This window comes from Neophocaena asiaeorientalis, unplaced genomic scaffold (genome assembly GCF_003031525.2).
Source record: "Neophocaena asiaeorientalis asiaeorientalis breed wild unplaced genomic scaffold, Neophocaena_asiaeorientalis_V1.1 scaffold155, whole genome shotgun sequence".
NCBI classification, from domain to species: Eukaryota; Metazoa; Chordata; class Mammalia; order Artiodactyla; family Phocoenidae; genus Neophocaena; species Neophocaena asiaeorientalis.
The window spans coordinates 6,881,914-6,902,002 of record NW_020173040.1 but is presented as its reverse complement, the minus strand read 5'-3'; the positions used below and the strand labels follow the sequence as shown (position 1 = coordinate 6,902,002).

Sequence of the window (20,089 nt, the reverse complement as noted above, 5' to 3'; positions counted from 1 at the left end):
AGAAAGTTATAGGATCTTGGTCTTCTTCATCTCTGTCTCCTCCAAGGTGCTCAGCACAGACCTGTAAACATAAGTGTCAGTAGAAATTTATTGACGTAAATCTAAAAAGCACAGGAATTGTGTGAAGTATTCCTTCACCCACTGTTTTGAGCCCTACTCGGAAAGAAATCACAATATATTAGAATATAAGGTTCAGTAGGACCCTCTAAATTCCATAATTCCTGAATTGACTTTGAGGAAAATATTTACCTTTGGAAAAATGATCATTACAAATGGTAAAGGACACAGGGGTGGCATCAGGTGATGCATTCTCACATCTAATGCCAGGGTGGCCTGTGAGTGGACCCGGAGATGAGGGTCTTCCCATGGAACTAAGATTGAACAGGGCCTTCAGTCTGAGGCTATCAGACACCTCACTCCCAGGACCTTGATTAACCTCAAGAAACATTCCAGCTCCCTATCAGATAGGAATCCAAGACTCCCTCTGCGGACACCAGGAACCGGGGAAATCCAAGTCCGGCAGCCGAGAGGTGAGAACACAGTTTCAGTTTTTAGGGCCTAAACTGATTAATTCAAATGTAATGCGTTTACAGCATAATGCCAGGGTTTATTGCTGTGTGATAATTCAAACAATGCAAGCATTCAAGGCGCAGGACTAACAAAAAGGCTGTTTTCTTACCTTCTGGTTAAAAAAATGTTTTTTCAATAAAATAAAGTACCCTGCAGTGTGTAAATGTTCCAATTTGACTATACTAGATGGCATAATCAAGTTAGATACATAGTTGTAGTCACCATGAATGTGACAGCTACAGATGCAATTTGATGCAGATGTATGGTACTGATGACTGGGGTGCCACGAGTGACTGTTGGTAAAATGGTGAATAGCTCATTTTCAGAACAAAATTCCTGAAAATTCAACATGTGTTAAATTGTGCAAAAAATACTTCACTTTTTTTTTTTTTTTTTTTTTTTTTTTTGCGTTATGCGGGCCTCTCACTGTTGTGGCCTCTCCCATTGCGGAGCACAGGCTCCAGACACGCAGGCTCAGCGGCCCAGCCGCTCCACATTTGGGATCCTCCCGGACCGGGGCACGAACCCGCGTCCCCTGCATCGGCAGGCAGACTCTCAACCACCGCGCCACCAGGGAAGCCCCAATACTTCACTTTTAAAATGGAGTTAGATCTAAACTCGGATCATTATTAATAGGTTTGTCCAGCAGAATACTCAAAAGCTGTGTGGTTTGGGAAAATTCTTTGTGTGGGACATTTGCACACATTCCAAGGCACTGGTCCGTGTGGTGCTGCCCGCTAATGCCTGTGGTCGGCCCCAACCAGAAATGTTCCCAGCAATTACCAAATCACCTAGATTTGTACCACTAGAGTTGTACCACTGTTTGTGGTATGTTACTGGTACACTATTGTACCCGCTGCTCGCACTGATTTGAGATATACGAGTAGAAATCAAATTGCCAGGTTGCACAGTCTGTGTGTATTTGGCTCAACATCACAGAATCGTTCTCCTGCATAGTTGTAACAGTTTTTGTTCCCATTTCCAGTTCATAAGACCTGTGATTTCTGCACATACTTGCCAAACGTGGTTTCTTTTCAGACTTATACCAGTTGTATTGGTGTGAAATAGTATCTCATTGTTCTAATTTATATTTACCTTATTATTAATGAGGTTAAGGGGTTTTTTTGTATGTTTTTTGAATGTTTAGAGCTTCCTTTTCTTTTAAGTGTCTTTTCTTGAAACTATATTCTTTGCCTATATTCCTGTTGGTTGCATGTCTCTTTCACTGATTTGTACTAGTTCTTTATATATTATGCTTACTAATCCTTTGTCTTGTTTAAACATTGAAAACATCTATTTTATAACTTTTTACTTTGTTTATGGCATTTTTGTTTTGTAGATTTTATAATATAATAAGACATTATCAGTCTTCAGTCTTATGATGTCATCTTATGACTTGTGCTTTCAATTCCATGTAAAATTTATTTTTCTAGATGGTGTATGATAGAGATGCAGTTGTATTATTTTTTCCATTTCATTAGGTGTTCTACCTTTACACATACATGTTTCTAGGCTCTTCATTTCCATTGGTCTGTTATCAAATAGACCACCACTAGTATACTACGTATGTAATCATTTTTCTTAAGTTGTGTTAATTTCTCAAGAATGGAGTTATGACCTGACACTTGCTGTTTTTCTTTAATTTGATCTACAGTTAACAGAAATAGCTCCAAGTTTGAAGTGCCCTCTCTAGTTTCACTATTCATTCACTTTTTCCTTAGTTTTCTTCCATTGATCATTTCAACTAGGATCTTTTGTGTACTTGTGATGAAGTTGCCATTTCATCCAGAAGTGACTCTGCTTCCTGTTTTTATTTGGAAATATTTCGAGTTTAAAGGTAGAAGAAATCTGGTTACAATTTCCTGGTTGTGTAAAGCCATATCTCTTTTTTTTTTCTTTTTAAATCTTAAAACAAATGTCCAGCATTGTTTTAAACTATACTAGGCATTTTATTCCTCTTATGTGCTAAACATTGTACACTTCTTCCCTTTTACTGAAATCATTTGAATTGGAATCACATCTTTGAAGGAGCATCATTTAAAACCATGTGTTACTATATAAAATATAAATTTAGGTCAGTGGGACAGGATTCAAAGCTTATAAATGGATATGATTAGTACCTTATAGAGAAGTTATTATAACCTCCTTTACAGTTAACTAGTTAATAGTATATATAAAAGTTAAATATGCACTTCATACCATACACAAGAAAACCATTTTGATTAACAAAACTATTACTGACAACTACTGTTACCACTACAACCAATTATAACCACCACTGCCACCACCTCCTTTTTTTGAGTGCTCACTCTGCCAGCGACGGTAACTCTTTATTTGATTATCTTACTTAAGGCTCACAGTAACCCTGTGAAAGTACCACATGCTATATATATGGAAACTAAAACTAGGGAGAGATTAGGTAGCTGGCATAAGGTTAGAGCTTTAATTAAATTCAACTCCTTCTGATTCCAAATCAAACATCACAAGAATGCATGTTGACTAAGGAAAGAAAGTTGATGGCAGTTGCAAGATCTCAGAGAAGTGGAAATGAATGGGTTGAAAATGTCTTTTCAGTCCTGCCTTCCGCTCCACACTGCAGCTGTAGATAATGACTTTGGGTTCTCACTTGGACCTCCAGTGGTGCCATTTCCCCCCCTCTACACTCTCCTCCCACAGCATCTGCATAGTTATCTCAGATACTCCTACATGTTACTTTGCTAGGAAGTCTAACCTCTCAATTTCTCTTTCCACATAAACCTCGTAGTTTTCCTGTTATGACATTTATCACATTATATTGTAATTGCCTGTTTATCTGCCTTTGTCCCCCTCCAGATTTTAAGCTCTGAGGACGGGAACTGTGCTCAGGTTCACTTGTTCATTGAAGAAACTTTATGAAAGTGCCTAGTTGTGCCCCTGCCCTTAAAACTAAATTCTTGGAAAACTAACAGAAAGTTGAATAAGTATCAGTTCTTTGAGAGCACTGAAGTTTGTAAGCTCTGAAGTTTAGACACCAAATAGAAAAAGCTCAAAAAGATACTAAAGAGAAAAAATAGAAGCAAAATCAAAAGGGAAACTATAGTCTGGAGAAAAAAATATGATAAGAGTTAAAATGTTTATTACATGAAGAACTAATAAAAACGATAGGAAAAACTTATGAACCTAAAAGAAGGGTAGAGAAATGCTTAGTTTTCCAAGTTAGAAATCTGGATTTCATCCTCGTTTCTTCCTGTCCCTTCTTTCCAGCTCCTACGTAACCACCAAGACTGCTAGCTTACCTCATTTCTCTCTCATTTATCTACTTGTTTCCATATCCACACCCTTCAGAGTAAAGTCTAAGCTTAGCTTGATATCCACATCCCTTGATAATCTCTCTGTTTTCCTTCACCCTCCTGTTTTGCCAGCCCCTTGGTGTATTCTATGCATAAGGTATTCTGAACTACTTTGGGTTCCCACAACACTCCAGCACTTTGTATATGTTGTGTCCCTGGCCTGGTATTCCCTTCCCCACAGTCCTTCACATCTATTTCTGTTCTAATAGAAAACATTGTTTTCAAATATTTTAATTAATGTGCTTCATCCTTTCTCCTGGGCTAGCATTAGTAGATCCTTTATCGTGGTATAACACACCAAGAGACAGTCAGAAGTAACTTCCCTTTTATTCACTCTGAGTGAATAGTAGGCACCATTCAGGTACTCTGCATTGCCTCCAGGTCCAAGGTGAAATTCCTTCCACTATTTTAATCCTAGACCCTTCCAACTGTGTTAATTCCCTTGGTGACAGCCAGCTCTACTGAGTCATCTGTTTCGCAGGAATGGTGGTCTGGCATAAATGTAAGTGGTCTTGATGCATAAATTGAGACTCCACAGTGACACCTAATTATAGCTCCCTTACCTGGTTCTGGACCCTGAGGGCCACGTTTCCACCTGTTCTGGAATGTAGACGAAGATAGCAAGTCTAGACGGCTCTTTAAAAAAAAAAAAAAAAAAGGTTTTGATTCTTAAGGTGTTACATTTTCCATTTACTGTAGTCTCTCTTCGGAGAAAAGGACCCCAGATCTTGATGTAACTGTTAGCTGGTTATGAGCTCCATCTGTCCCTACGAGAAGGAAAAAAATCCTGACATGGTAATGTCATTGTTGCAAGAGTTTTCCCCGGGGCCTCCTATTTCACCAAGAAGGTAAAGGGCAGTTGATTTAAGGAACTTGTTTAGCATCATGGACAGACTGGACCAGTCCTCTGAAAAACTTCAGCAATACTGGTCTGCATTGGAGATGCTCGGCAGGCAGGCTTGGAAAAGGTCCATTTTATATTTATTGTACCTACCTGCCTGCTCCCTCCATGACAAGAATTATAAAGTGCATGGATCCCCTGATATCCTATGTAGTTGACTGAAAGAGAGCAGAATCTGAGTTTCCAGAAAGGTGCAGAATAAGGGCGTAAAATTAAAGTCAGAGGATATGGGCTTCTTTGGTATTCAAAGACAGAAGGACCTAGAGCAGAAGGTAGTCTTCTGAAACCAAAGGTTTTCTAGGTTCTCACCAACTACTCTGGGAACCTGTACTTTAAAAAAAAAAAAAAAGTTTTGTTTTGTTTTAATAGTTGTCTGAATCCTCATATCTCTTCTAAAGTAGTGTTTATTGCTCTCATAGGCCTGAGGCCCTGTAGACATCCATGATACATAACTTGCATTTACTATGAAGATTTAAAGGAATCCATTAATTCAGTCTTATTAAACAGTTTAAGAGGAACAGGTTGATGGTTCTGGGTGTAGTAATGTTAAAGTTGTCTTGAAATAAAACTTTGGCAATTAGGAGACCATATTCTAGCTAGAGCAGTAACATGTTTTCCCACAAAGTTTTTTTTAATTCCAGTATTATTTTTATACCGGCAATGAAAGAGCAGTTTACGAATCGAAACTTTCCTGAAGATAGTAATGCTCCTCTCTCTCCAGACAGCTAACAGACTCCTCCCCAGGAAGCAGTGTTAGAATTCAGTAATGATTTCACCATCTTACTGCTGCCGGTGTGCCCTCATCCTAGATTGATTCAACTGGTGCAGCAGGGGGTTGTTAAAGAAAAAAGTTGTCGACAGAAGACCAATCCATCTCTCAGGGCCCACACAATATTCTCAGTCTCATATCATAAAAGATGTGCTCCTTAACGTTGCTTGTTTCTGGAATACTTAAAAAAATTTTTTTTTAATTTGTATATAATTTTTAAAAGTTACTTTCCATTTACAGTTATTATAAAATATTGGTTATATTCCCCCTGTTGTACAATAAATCCTTGAGCCTATCTTACACCCAATAGTTTTGTACCTTCCACTCCCCCATGTCTGTATTGCCCTTCCCTCTCCCCACTGGTAACCACTAGTTTGTTCTCCATATCTGGGAGTCTGCTTCTTTTTTGTTATATTCACCAGTTTGTTGTATTTTTGAGATTCCACAAATAAGTGATATCATATAGTATTTGTCTTACTCTGTCTGACTTACTTCAGTTAGCATGATGCCCTCCAAGTCCATCCATGTTGCTGCAGATGGCAAAATTTCATTCTTTTTTATGACTTAGTAGCATTCTATTTATATATATATATATATATACACACACACACACACACGCACACACACACCCCACATCTTTATCAATTCGTTGATGAGCACTTAGGTTGCTTCCATATCTTGGCTGTTGTAAATAATGCTGCTATGAACATTGGGGTTTATGTGTCTTTTCAAATTAGTGTTTTTATTTTTTTCTGATATATACCCAAGAGTGCAATTGCTGGGTCATATCAGTCACATATGCAAATGATGTGACTGATATGACCACAAGGGGTTAATATCCAACATATATAAACAGCTAATACAACTCAACATCAAAAAAACAAAACAATCTGATTTAAAAATGGGCAGAATATCTGAATAGATATTTTTCCAAAGGGGAAATGCCAGTGGCCAACAGGCACATGAAAAGATGCTCAACATCCCTAATCATTAGGGAAATGCAAATCAAAACCACAATGAGATATTACCTCACACCTATCAGAATGGCCATCATCAAAAAGAACACAGATAACAAATGCTGGTGAAGATGTGGAGAAAAGGGAATTCTTCTACACTGTTGGTGTGAATGTAAACTGGTACAGCTACTGTGGACAACAGTATGGCAGTTTCTCAAAAAAAAAAAAACCTAAAAATGGAATACTTTGTAAAAAGAAACATTAGAGAGAACCTGGAAAAAATTTTGGTCTGGCAGTGTTTGCAAAATGCTGATTTTTGATTAAGAAAAGTTTGAAGGGTATGGTACACATCCTGGTGAGGGCCTGTGTACCCAGTGGAAGAACTCAGTATTTACTCAGGTGTCACCCCAGCCTGTAAGCTAGAGTTCACTCACTCAAAATGTCTAATACTCCTTGTTATATAGAGAAGAATCAGGACCAGAGAAGACTTGGATTGTTCATCTTCAGTCAGGCTAAAGTTACTGGTGTTTGTATAAAAACAAGCTAGAATTCTTGGTGTTTAGTAAATTCCTTTTGCTCCATATTCATCAGCCTGTTTTTTCTCTATCTTTTATTTAAGTCATATGCCTTTTTTTAAAACATACATGGAAAAAGCTTTGCACCCTCTTTAATCCTTGAAACAAATTCATTCCATGCTAATTTTGCATATTTTTTTTCTGACCTATCAACTTTTCCCATCCCAAAACTTCTAAAATGATTCCCTGAAGGGAACACATTCTGCAGCTCCAATCCCAGTTGAAAAATGCTTTAGCACGTGAACTTTATGTGAAGGAATTATACCTCCTTGATTGATATAATTGTGATTTAAACAACTGAAGTGAAAATCACGTGATTTAAATAGAAAAAAAAATGACACAGAATTATATGGAGATTATAACAGTGTAAATTATGTGTGCCAGTAGAGGAGGGAATAAAAAAGGTAATACATCAAATGAATATGGTGACAGTATTCAAATGGTGTGGTTATGGGTTTACGGTGATCTGTTTTGTTTCATTTTTTTTTTTCTAGATTGTACCTGATGGCACTATTTAAAAACAGAAAGTTTGTTTTAAAGTGTGTTTTGTATAAATATCAAGTTGTACACTTAATAATTATCTGATAGTACATCAAGAAATTCTCAAAGTGATTTTTAAATCATTTTATTGTGATTCAGCCAAATAACTAATGGTTCCTTTCTTAGATTTTTTAATTATATTAAAAAATTTGTTAAAACAGTGGCATATTACAGATAGTGACTTTTTTACTATCTTTGGAGCATAACTTTTTCCATAAAGTCTTAATCTTGACTAGGAATACTGTGGTATTGACTTCTTTTGTTTCCGTTTTTTCATGTTTTTAATCGGTTCACAAATCTGGGCATATCTAAATAGCAAGAATAGATTTGGTGATTTGAACAGCAAAATGTAAACCAGAAGTTTAAAGAGACAGTGTTCAAAATATACTGAGCTTCTGCAGCCTGCATCCCTGGTGAAACAGAGAAGAGACCAGCATTTATCTTTTCATTGAAACCATGTGCTGTGTGTGCAGGAAGGAAATGCATGCTAGTCAGAGGTCAGAAGCAGGATGGATGAGGTTTGAAAGAGAATATTTACTGTGGGGTTTTCCTAAACCCCTAGCCTCATGGGAGATGTTGTTATTTCTAGTAGACTTGGTGGAAACTTGGGCAGACCCAGATGTGTTACATCATGGTACATGGAGGACATTATCAAGAAGCTGTGGCCAGATATAGGTCTCTCTGTGTGCTGGGCTAAGAGGGACAGCAATGAGTTTAGACCTTGACCAAATAGATAAACCAGAGGCGCTGGGAATGAATTTAGCTCCTTGGAAACTTTAGTCTGAAGAGGATCCCCTGCACACAAAAGGTCTAGAAATCATGTCATGAGCTAAACAGTTAAAGGAACTAATGAGGTTTAGTGTGAGGCAGGAAAGGATTAAAAGGATCTGACAGATGCCTTTGAAATCCAAAGGGTAGTTGGTAAAAGTTGAAGCACGTTTTCTGTGGACCTTTGGAGAACTGAACTAAGAACAATGTGTAGAGTTGGGGGAAACACGTTTCAGCCTAATGTAAGGAAGGTGTTCTTACAGTTGGAGCGATCCCTTAATGTAGTGGGATGGTGAATTCTGGAGGCATTCGGAAGGGGCAGTGGGAGGGGGCTTTTCACACTGTGTGGTTAGATTCAGTTCCCCTCCACCAGGCTGAATGGTCGATTGTGTGGCACCCCGGTGCCCTGTACCTGTACATCCGTTTGTCAGCTGAAGGTAGCAAAGCTGTTTTCTTTGTTTCCTTTTCATAGTTGTTGCTAAGCTCGAGATACAAAAGCAGACTGCCGATTAAATATCCCTGCCCCTTTCTCCTATGTCACCTTACCCTAAAACAGGTAGCCTCCCCTTCCACACCCTCTTCAATTCTTAATTCTTTAACCCGAAAGCACAAAAATCGCCCTTGTGTTTCTTAATTTGTTCTAAAATGTTGTCTGCTCTTACTCTGGATGTGAGGTTCAATATGACCCCTTCATCTCACTTTTTTGGGGCATTCTCTCTGCTCCTATCTGCTCAAAGACAAATATGTATGCTATAGAGCCTTATGCAACTATCAGCCAGGAGCCTGAAGTGGAGAGTGGGCAAGAGACGGAGGTGGGGGAATAACTGATATTCTCCTCTCTAAATCCCCTTTACCCACAAGCAAGTAGATTTGGCAAAAGAGATTATTTCAGTAGAGACTCATCTTCATCAAATTAATGTATTTTAAAAACTAAGAGTTACAATTTAAAAAGTAATTAGTATTTTCAGACATATGTTTCTGGACATGATCATTTCTGTGGTCAAAGTAGGTATGTTTTAGCCCAATTTGTTTAGTGTTTTTTCTCTGTGACATATATACTGGGTTGATGTTGTTATTTTTCTAACATAAATTCAGAATTTATCATCTTTTATTGACTCCATGGATCTTTTCCTCCCTGCAGGAATAGGAGGCCTTCAAGACTTTGTGCTGAAATCGGCAACACTGTCTACCTTGCCCTCCTGCACGCCATTTATACCACTCAACTTTGAAGCCACCCCTATTGTGAGGGTTGCTGTTGAACCGAAACATCCAAGTAAGATGCCCTTGTTTTTAAAAGCCTGTGATGTTCATTACATTTTTAAAATACTTGCATTTAATGCTTGGTTCCTCATGATTTGTTTCAGCAGTAGACTATGAATTTTCATGAAGGTATATAATAGGAGTAACCTGCCCAGCCATGAGGCCATACAGACCACCAACATTTTGAGGGGAATCTAACCTCTGTCTTAGGAACCGGGAGTCTTTAGGCACCTCCGCCCTCCAGGGAGACCGTATTCTTCTTTATGGCAGAAACAGGGTCATCTCTGCATCCCCCAGAACGCTGGCACAGGGTGGCGTCTCAGCAGAATTCATGTTTTATGTGAATGGTTCTTAGAATCTTATCCCAGGCTCCTTGGTTCAAAATTCATATCCTCTTCCCTCTAGGTTTGCTAGATTATCTGGGCACTGAGCATTTCCTCTTTGTTTAGAAAGCACTTCCTGCCTCTTTCTGTCTGGCTGTGTGACACCTACATATGCCAGTCCCTATAATAACTAATTCTTAGTCTTTGGTTTATACCATTTGCCTGGCCAATCTTCATTGACTCTTGTATTTTCCTTCCCATGATTGTCACTAACCCCCCTAGTCCCTGTGACTTGGCTGTTCCCAGTGCTTAGTGGTAGTCAGTGAAGAGTCTCCAGACTGCTTTAAGGAAACCAGAGAACAAATGTGTAAAGTGGCAGTTTAGTTGAGGTATATAATGGCCTCGTTGCCCCTGCATCTGTATATCCCTCCTCTCCCCAGAGCTGGGGCCTTTGGAAAGCTTGTCTCTGCCTCAGTTCCTAAGACATATTCTAGCCATTGAAGATCCCTGGGACCCTTGAGCAGATATGTATTTGGAGGACTGCATCTCTGGCCTTTGGGCTCAGTAAATAGCTATCTGCCTTGGGCCTCAGACAGGCATGCTTTCTGGGCTGTCATTGTGGACTGACAGTGCCTTTGGTTGTTGGATTTACCCCATTCTGTGTAATGCCTGCTTCCTCTTTGTGGGTTTGTCCAGATCCCGGCCCCTCATGGTTTGTTCTTTTATTCTCCTTGCTAACTGCCTCCAACCCTAAGAAGCACATACAATAGAAGAAAGCTCAGTTTTATTGAAGTTGTAACATTTGAGTCTGGCAACCATAATTTATTCTTAGGCGTTTCTAGTATTTATTTAAATCTTATTTCTTACTTTTAAAACAGGGATTAAAGAAATTTAAGCTATAATGTTTTAAGAGAAATGTATAATTTTTTGGAGTCTGTTTGATAGTTGTGTGCTATTCTGTGCTATTATCCAAGCCGAGTAAAAGCCCAGTCCTAAAGGGGCCACCTTCTGTACAGCTCTGGCTACATGAGATGAGAGATCCTAGTACCTAGCTTACTTCCTGTCCCATAGCAGACTCAGTAAGATTAATTGCTGTCTCATAAACAAGGTAATCTAATAAACAGAATTACTTAAGATTGTCCATCTGAGTGCCAAAATTTATTTCCTCATATGTGTTGCATTAGATTTTTCTGGACTTTGTAAAAAATAAACTAAAATGATAGAAGGGGCACCCGGTTTTCTTCATAATTTTAAAAGGAGTATTGCTACTTTTCCCAATCAAGTATATTGTTTTGCTGAATTTGCCATGCGTATTCTTGATTATGTTATTGAAGTGTACGCCATTCTGTATTTCCATGTCTGAAGTTTATACCCATTGTTCTGTCTTCTTGTTATTACAATGTCAACATCTTATTTTACATTTAGAATGTCTGGGAATACTTCTCTTGATGCTAGTCTCATTCCTCTGAGCCCTCAGAGGATATTTATTGTCCCTTTACTCTTTGCCCTAGTTTCTTATGCCCATCCTTACTTTGGGGCGATAGCACCTCTCTTTACGGATTACATGTCTAATGACTATTGGGATGTCCCACCCTCCTGTACCTCAACTTCCCAGTAGTACTGCCCCTGAGAAGCACTGGGCAGTTGCATTGTTTATTTCTGAACAGAACATGTGTCCCCAGGCCCTCTTTTCATTTTCATGCTGACAAACTGGGTTAACTAATCTAGAAGACAGCCTTTTTACTCTTCTTTTGGTGTGAAGGCATTCCGAGCATTTGTTCTTCCACTTTTCTTTCTCTGACTTCCTAAGCTGAGGTCCAGATGTCATGGTGGCTGCCACTCTGCTCCATGCCCACGGGGTCTACTCAAAATCCAACACCCAAACACAGAGAACTCCACGTGCCCAAAGCCATTATTATTTTCAGCGTCATCATTGATCCTGACTGTGTGCTACATTCTGAGGATTTGACATTATCTCATTTAATCTTCTCAACAGCCGTGTGCTATTTTTTATCCTCATCTTCACATGAGGTAAACTGAAGCTTAGAGAAGCTAGTTAACTTGCCCATGGCCTTACAGTTAGCAGTTAGTAAGTGGTTGAGTCAGGATTCAGACTCCTGCCTCTGGATCTTTATTTTTAGGAATCCAAGAAATTCTGTTTACCTGAGAGCAGAGTTACTGGTTTCCAGAATTTTTCCATCCTTTATCCATATCAGTTAAGAGAAAAGAGCCCTCTCTGCATATGGTTATATAGATACATGAACTTCTGTGCTGATGTTTTCTGTACCATATGAAATACACACAAGCATAGAAGTTACTGTAAAAATTGAGATGAAAATGAAATAACTGCCTTTAAAATATTCTTATTTGTATTTGATGGAGATATGCACTGTATCTATAAATAGGTGAATATGTATTATTTATTTATGATTGTGGTTTATAGTTGCATTAGTTATGTAATACTGCTTAACATATTACTCCAAAATTTGGAGACTTGAAAGAACAGTAATCACTTCTTATTTTTCACAGTTCCTTTGGTCAGGAATTTTGGAAGGGTTCAGTTTGGGGATGTCTCACGCAGTTGTAGTCATATACAGGCTGCAGCCGTCCGAAGGTTTAACTGGACTTCCACGGTGGTTCACTCGCAGGTGCTCATAAGCTGGTGCTTGCTGGGGACCTCAGTTCCTCCACAGGGACCTCTCCTCGTGGCTGCTTGATTTTCCTAGAGCACCGTATGGTTACTGGCTTTAGCCAGTAGTCCAAGACACTAAAACAGCAGCTGCAGTACCTTTTGTTAGCTAGCCTTAGGAATCACATATCACTTCTGCAGTATTCTATTGGTCAGACAGGCCAAATTTCTTTTGAAAAAGCTTCTTCTTTGCTTATTGCTACACTGTCGCCTTTGCCTTGAAGTGACAGATTTAAGTGTGTATGTGAATGTGAGTGGGTTTTTTGTTTTTGTTTTCTTAAGAATTTGTGGACTTCCCTGGTGGCGCAGTGGTTAAGAATCCGCCTGCCAGTGCAGGCGACACTGGTTCAAGCCCTGGTCTGGGAAGATCCCACATGCCGCGGAGCAACTAAGCCTGTGCGCCACAACTACTGAGCCTGCGCTCTAGAGCCCGTGAGCTACAACTACTGAGCCCACGCACCACAACTACTGAAGCCCATGCACCTAGAGCCGGTGCTCTGCAACAAGAGAAGCCACCAATGAGAAGCCCGTGCACCGCAGTGAAGAGTAGCCCCCACTCTCTGTAACTAGAGAAAGCCCACACACAGCAATTAAGACCCAATGCAGCCAAAGATAAACAAATAAATTTATAAGGAAAAATTAAAAAAAGAATTTATTAGGTCCTCATACTGGTAACATTGTTTTGTAATTTGGTGATGGAGAGCTGACAAAAAGCTTTGTCATTTTTTTTTTTTAATTATTCCCTTGGGCTTGTGTGATATGTATTATTAGTGGTCTTCGTGCAAGAATCTTTTTAAGCCATATTTCAAATTCTGTGAAGGTTAACTTAACACTAGATAATATCTGTCCACGGAATTAGGCAAAGGAAAACTACAAATGCTGAAAAGGAAAACATGAGGGTACATCCGTCACCTCCACAAACAGTGAAATCCCACTCCCTGTCTTCCGTCAGCATTTCACGCATCCCACATGTGGCTCATGACCACGACCTGTGAGGGTGCCGACACCCATTGTGGAGTGTGGCTCTATGGCTGTCTGCCTGCAGGCTTCAAAACCAGTGTGTCTGTGACCTTGAGCACAGGTTCCTTAAGCTTCTCTATGCCTGTTTGCTCATCTATAAAATGAGAACAGTAATCATGCCTGCCTCCTAGTTAATGGGTTCCTATACGTAAAGTGCTTATCTGGCACACTTAGCACTATAAAGTGTTAGTTATCATTAAGAAAAGCTTATTTAAAGAATAAACAGATATGGAATAGATATGGGTAGTCAACTTGGGTAGAATATGTTGAAAAACCACTGATTGCAGAAAGCTCCCGTGGTTTGGTTTGTTTGGCATGTTGAAAACCAAGCATTGAGGAATTAACTGAGTCCTTCCTTCAGACGTAGAAGTGAAACAAGACTGCGTAAAAATGCCTTCAAAGCCAATGTCTCTGCTAAAGTAGTAACAGGAGAATTCCTGTGACCTGCCTTGAGTGAATAGTGGCCACCACGCATATGAAAGGTGTGAAAAAGCAGCAGCAGAACTCAAGATGTGGATCCAAATCCCTACCTGTACCCCAAGAACTGTAGGGAACAAGCAATTAGATACTGAAAGCACCAGCAGAGTGGAATGCAGAAGGTACCCATAGCTCACGGGATAAAGTGGCTGCTTAGTGTATCCTGCCTGTCACCCAAAGGGCAGCTTTATTCTAAAATCCACAGTTCTGTCAAGCAGTTTCATAAATAATTATTATTTATTTAATTTTTTGCAGTACGCGGGCCTCTTACTGTTGTGGCCTCTCCCGTTGCAGAGCACAGGCTCCGGACGTGCAGGCTCAGCGGCCATGGCTCACGGCCCTAGCCGCTCTGCAGCGTGTGGGATCTTCCTGGACCGGGGCACGAACCCGTGTCCCCTGCATCGGCAGGCGGACTCTCGACCACTGTGCCACCAGGGAAACCCAATAATTAATTTAAAATATGAGCTTCTGGTACAGTTTCTTGAATTGAGTATCATATTGAATGCTTCCTTTGCTTATTTGTTGCTTTTATAGTTTTATAGGTACTATTTGGGAAGAGTTCTGTTACATTTATATATACATGTGTAATACATTTAGGTGGATTTACAAGTGTAACGATGGTAGTTTATATTTGCTGAGTGTTTGAAGAAGTGGCATAGATCAGCTTTGGGAGTCTCAGTGATATGTGACACGTGTCTCGTGAGCTATCTGTACAGGTAAATTACTAGAGGGTAGTTTTCTTCACATTGCTATATTATTTGGAAGAACAATCAACCATTATTTTAAGAGTTTATTTCATTATACTTTTCCCTTCAGTTTTCTCACAGGTGTTATCTTTAGATTATATTAGTCCTTATCTTGTATTTAATCAGTATTTCATTTTGTTAACCTAGGTGAAATGCCTCAGCTCGTCAGAGGAATGAAACTGTTAAACCAAGCTGATCCCTGTGTCCAGATTTTAATTCAGGAAACGGGAGAGCACGTTTTAGTCACAGCAGGGGAAGTTCACCTTCAGCGATGCCTGGATGACTTAAAAGAAAGGTTAGGTGATAACAGAGATGAAGAAATGATAGCCCCAAAATCGGTGGGATGCTTTAGCGTTTCCTAAACCCATTGAACTTACGCTGTGGTTTGTCTTTGGAGAAAAATTAAGTGCCCTCAACTTAAACATGAACTGTTATTGTGTTACTGGATCATAGATTTAATTTTTAATAACTGACAAATAGTATTCACTGCTATACTTGCATGATTTTGCATTTTTAGTTTAGTTTAGTTTAGTTTAGTGTGCCAGATAAGCACTTTACATTTTGCATTTTAGTTTATTTATTTTAGATAATAAAGTAATAATATTTTATTATCATAAAATATTTTCATTTTACTTTAAGCATATACACACACAGCATATCAGGGCAACAAAACAAAATTGTATTTTGTAAACATAGGCTGTAATTAGGATAGACTTCCTTTCCTTATTGATGTGGTCTCTACAGTGTAAACCTTCGGTAAATCTTTATATTTCTCTATCATGGTGATACATAAGTGTCATAAAATAGGCATCCCAAATAACTTTTTGTAAATTATGTTTTTCCTCTTTATTCCAAAGGTAATATATGTTTATTGTAGCAATTAGGGAAATACAGAAGAATAAGAAGAATCATTCAGTTACCATGCAGAGATAACTATGACCGTTACACTTGGGTCCATAAATCCCTAGTCTGTTCTATGTGTATTCAAATACCTACAGATATCTATACACAGCTCTGATTATTTGGTTAAGATAAACTTCTGGAAGTATAATTGCTGATTCAAAAGGTGGCATATTATATTGCTGGCATATTTTTTAGGCTTATGATCCATATTATCCTTAAGAAAGGCTGTTCCAGTTTACACTGAAACTAGCAAGATGTATTTGAAAGTGTCTCTTTTCCCAAACTTTTGCCAGCCTTGTATATCATAATTTTTAAAAATTTCACCAACCTGGAAGACGAATAAAAGGTGTGCATTGTTAATATACACTTTCTGTGCTTAGTAATGATACTGAAACGTTTTTTTTTTAATTAATTTATTTACTTTTAGCTGTGTTGGGTCTTTGTTGCCGCGCGCAGGCTTTCTCTAGTTGCGGCGAGCGGGGGCTACTCTTCGTTGCGGTGCACAGGCTTCTCATTGCGGTGGCTTCTCTTCTTGTGGAGCACGGGCTCTAGGTGCATGGGCTTCAGTAGTTGCGGCACGCAGGCTCATTAGTTGTGGCTCACAGGCTCTAGAGCACAGTCTCAGTAGTTGTGGCGCACGGCCTTAGTTGCTCCGCGGCATGTGGGATCTTCGTGGACCGGGGCTCAAACCCGTGTCCCCTGCATTGGCAGGCGGATTCTTAACCACTGCGCCACCAGGGAAGTCCCTGAAACATTTTTTACTTTGTTTATTGGCCATTTGTTTTTCTTTGATGAATCACCCTGTAATGGCCTTCCTTCCTTTTATTTTTCAATTTTCTGGGACTTTAATAACCATAATTATAATTATAGCTAAAATAATAATTATAAAGAATCAACATGATTACATACTAAATACTACATGTTAGTCACTGTGTTGAACTCTGTGTGTCTCATTTAATCCTTAAAACAACCTAGTAAAGTTGGTAGTGGTGGTGGTGGTAATTGTTGTTGTAGTACGGTACTACTCTACTGCTACTACTAACAGTACAGTAGAATAAGAAGAGCTGCTCCTGCAGCACCATCCATTTGGGTTTCTTTAAATGTTTCTATAGCCATAATTAGTGCAAAATTGGAAGGTAGGTTTCTCCATCTCTTTCATGTTGTCACCATTTTCTTAGAATTTCTGAAGGTATAATTATAATGTTGATTAGAGAATAATCCTAATTGGATAAATCATAAGGCCTCATGTATTTTAAAATAGTAACTTAATTCTCAGGGGTTTTTTCTTAACAGTATTGAAATGGTATGTTATTTTTTGGAGTTTTTGAGCTAACTTATTTTCTCTCTTTTCACACTCTTTGCTACCAAATTAAAATTCAATGTTAAATAACCTTACGTTTCTCAGGCCATTAACTCCTCTTTAAAAATAATGCTTTATGGTACTTAGAATTATATTTCAAGTAAAATTCCCCCTTTAAATCTAAAACTGATTTTAATTGAATTACTTATTTGTGGTTGAAATTTTTTAAAGTGACAGCATCAGATGGTGGCAAGGATGTAGAGCAAAGATGTAGGAATTTACCTACACAGCGAGTGGGAGCGTGAGTTGGTACAACTACTTTGGAATGTAGTTTGGGTATTATCTACTAAGGTAGGAGATAATTATTTCCTATGGCTTGGCAAATCTATTCCCATTTCTATTCTATATATACTTAACACAAAGCTGGACAAATGTGCATCAATAATATTCATAGCAACAAAAATTTTAATAGCCCAAAACTGGAAAAAACTCAAAATAAAGTGCATAAATTACGGTAAATCCATACCATGGAATTTTATAGAATAATCTCAGTGAACAAGCTAACTACGCAAACATGGATGAATTTCACGACATAATATTGAGCAAAAGAAGACAATTGAAGAAAAAAATGTTTGATTCTATTCATATAAAGTCCAAAAAGCAGGCCAAACTGAACTATATACAGTATGGGGGTTTTATGTTTAGGTAATAAAAAAAATAATTTAAGGGCTTCCCTGGTGGCGCAGTGGTTGAGAGTCTGCCTGCTGATGCAGGGGACACGGGTTCGTGCCCCGGTCTGGGAAGATCCCACATGCCGCAGAGCGGCTGGGCCCGTGAGCCATGGCCGCTGAGCCTGCGCGTCTGGAGCCTGTGCTCCGCAACGGGAGAGGCCGCAGCGGTGAGAGGCCCATGTACCACAAAAAAAAAAAAATTAAATTAAATGAAATTAAAACTTTGTTTCCCCAGTTGCACTAGCCACATATCAAGTACTCTGTAATCATAGTACAGATAGAGAACATTTCCATTATTTCAGAAAGATCTTTTGGAGAGTGCTACTCTAGACAGACTCCTAGGTCTTGCCAGCCTCACCATGAACCTCATTAAAGCCAAATCCACTGTCAGGATTTTTTTTTTTTTTTTATCTCTTAAGAGTTATAATCATTGAGCTTTTCTTCGCCAGATTCTTAAAGTGGCAGATAATATTTTAAAGAATTCATGTAAAACCTTATTAAAACATTTATTCTCCACTCAAAACATTCTTTTTAAAAAATATTTTAATGCCTATTTTACTTCTCACTACAAATAACTCAATTTCATTTCTTTTTATGGCTGAGTAATATTCCATTGTAAAACATTCTTATCTAAATACATGGTTTATTTATTTTGAGAATGAACAAAGCAGTGAGATTCTAGTATATGCAAAGAACTCCCTGAAGGTCTGTTCCCATTAGAGGTGGTCTTTTGAATCTGAAATGAAAGTGGTTTTTGAATTCTGATATAACGTAAATTACCAATATTTCCTAGTAAAATAATTTTTATATTTCTATGTTTTTGCAGAATATTCATTATGTAACATTTCTACATGGGCGTTTTGATGCCAATTTGATTATAACCTTGCGTTATTTCTCTTGACTCTGTAGGTTTGCAAAGATTCAAATCAGTGTATCTGAACCCATTATTCCATTCAGAGAAACAATCACAAAACCCCCCAAAGTTGACATGGTCAATGAAGAAATAGGCAAACAACAAAAAGTTGCAGTCATACACCAAACAAAAGAAGATCAAAACAGAATCCCTGAAGGAATCCAAGTTTACTCTGGTGGGCTAATCACCATGACAACCCCCAATAAACTTGCCACACTCAGTGTTCGAGCCATGCCCCTTCCAGAAGAAGTCACTCAGATTCTGGAAGAAAATAGTGATGTGATTCGTTCTATGGAGCAGTTGATATCCTCTTTGAATGAGGGTAAAAGCACTCAGATGATTCACCAGAAGACCCAAGAGAAAATTTGGGAATTCAAAGGAAAACTAGAGCAACATCTAACAGGGAGAAAATGGAGGAACACTGTTGACCAAATCTGGTCGTTTGGCCCAAGAAAATGTGGGCCCAACATATTAGTAAATAAAAGTAAAGATTTTCAGAATTCAGTATGGACAGGCCCAGATGGCAAAGCATCAAAAGAAGCCAGTAGATACCGAGATTTGGGCAATAGCATCGTGAGTGGCTTCCAGCTAGCAACCCTCTCTGGCCCCATGTGTGAGGAGCCTCTCATGGGTGTCTGTTTTGTTCTGGAAAAATGGGACCTAAGTAAATTTGAAGACCAAACAGCAAGTGATAAGCAGAATCAAGAACAAAGTGATCTGGTAAAAGAGGGACAGGGGGAAGGTGAAACCTGTTCTGGTAGAGATGAACACCAAGACCTACAAGGTGGCTGCTCCGAGCCCTTTGAGAAGAGGGCTTCCCAGAAAGGAGAGTCTTCACTCACCGACTGCTATGGACCCTTCTCAGGACAGCTCATTGCCACCATGAAGGAAGCCTGTCGCTATGCACTGCAAGTGAAACCTCAGCGTCTGATGGCAGCAATGTACACGTGTGACATCATGGCCACCAGTGATGTTCTCGGTAAGGCAAGAAAGGTAAAGACTGAGAAATACCATGAATAACAGTGGAAGTCTCTCAGATCAGAAAGCTTAAACTCATTTAATATTTTTTTTTTTGCAGAAGCTACATTATCATATGATTTTCAGGAACTAAGATCTTAGAAAGTCAGAGGCCTTAAATATTAAAATCTTGGGGGCAAGGGAGTGGAAGTTTTGCCAACTTAGGATATTTTGTTTTGCAAAAATAGAAAGACTTTTCTGCAACAGAAGGTCTGGTAAATGAGGTTTAAACTTCTCATATATTTTACCATCCAAACCCGTGCAGTAGTTTTTCACAAGGGAATAACCATATCAGTCTGGGT

The 20,089-nt window shown here is 38.9% G+C and overlaps 1 protein-coding gene across 2 annotated transcripts in view; it reads left to right on the top strand.

Moving 5' to 3' along the window:
* The window catches only part of EFL1 (elongation factor like GTPase 1), a 130,970-nt gene that overhangs the window by 87,274 nt on the left and 23,607 nt on the right, over positions 1-20,089 (top strand). For both annotated transcript variants that reach the window (XM_024742798.1, XM_024742797.1), the window contains 3 exons: positions 9,550-9,681; positions 15,071-15,218; positions 18,767-19,749. In XM_024742798.1, coding sequence (XP_024598566.1) covers positions 9,550-9,681; positions 15,071-15,218; positions 18,767-19,749 — 1,263 coding nt within the window. The remainder of the gene's footprint in view (positions 1-9,549; positions 9,682-15,070; positions 15,219-18,766; positions 19,750-20,089) is intronic.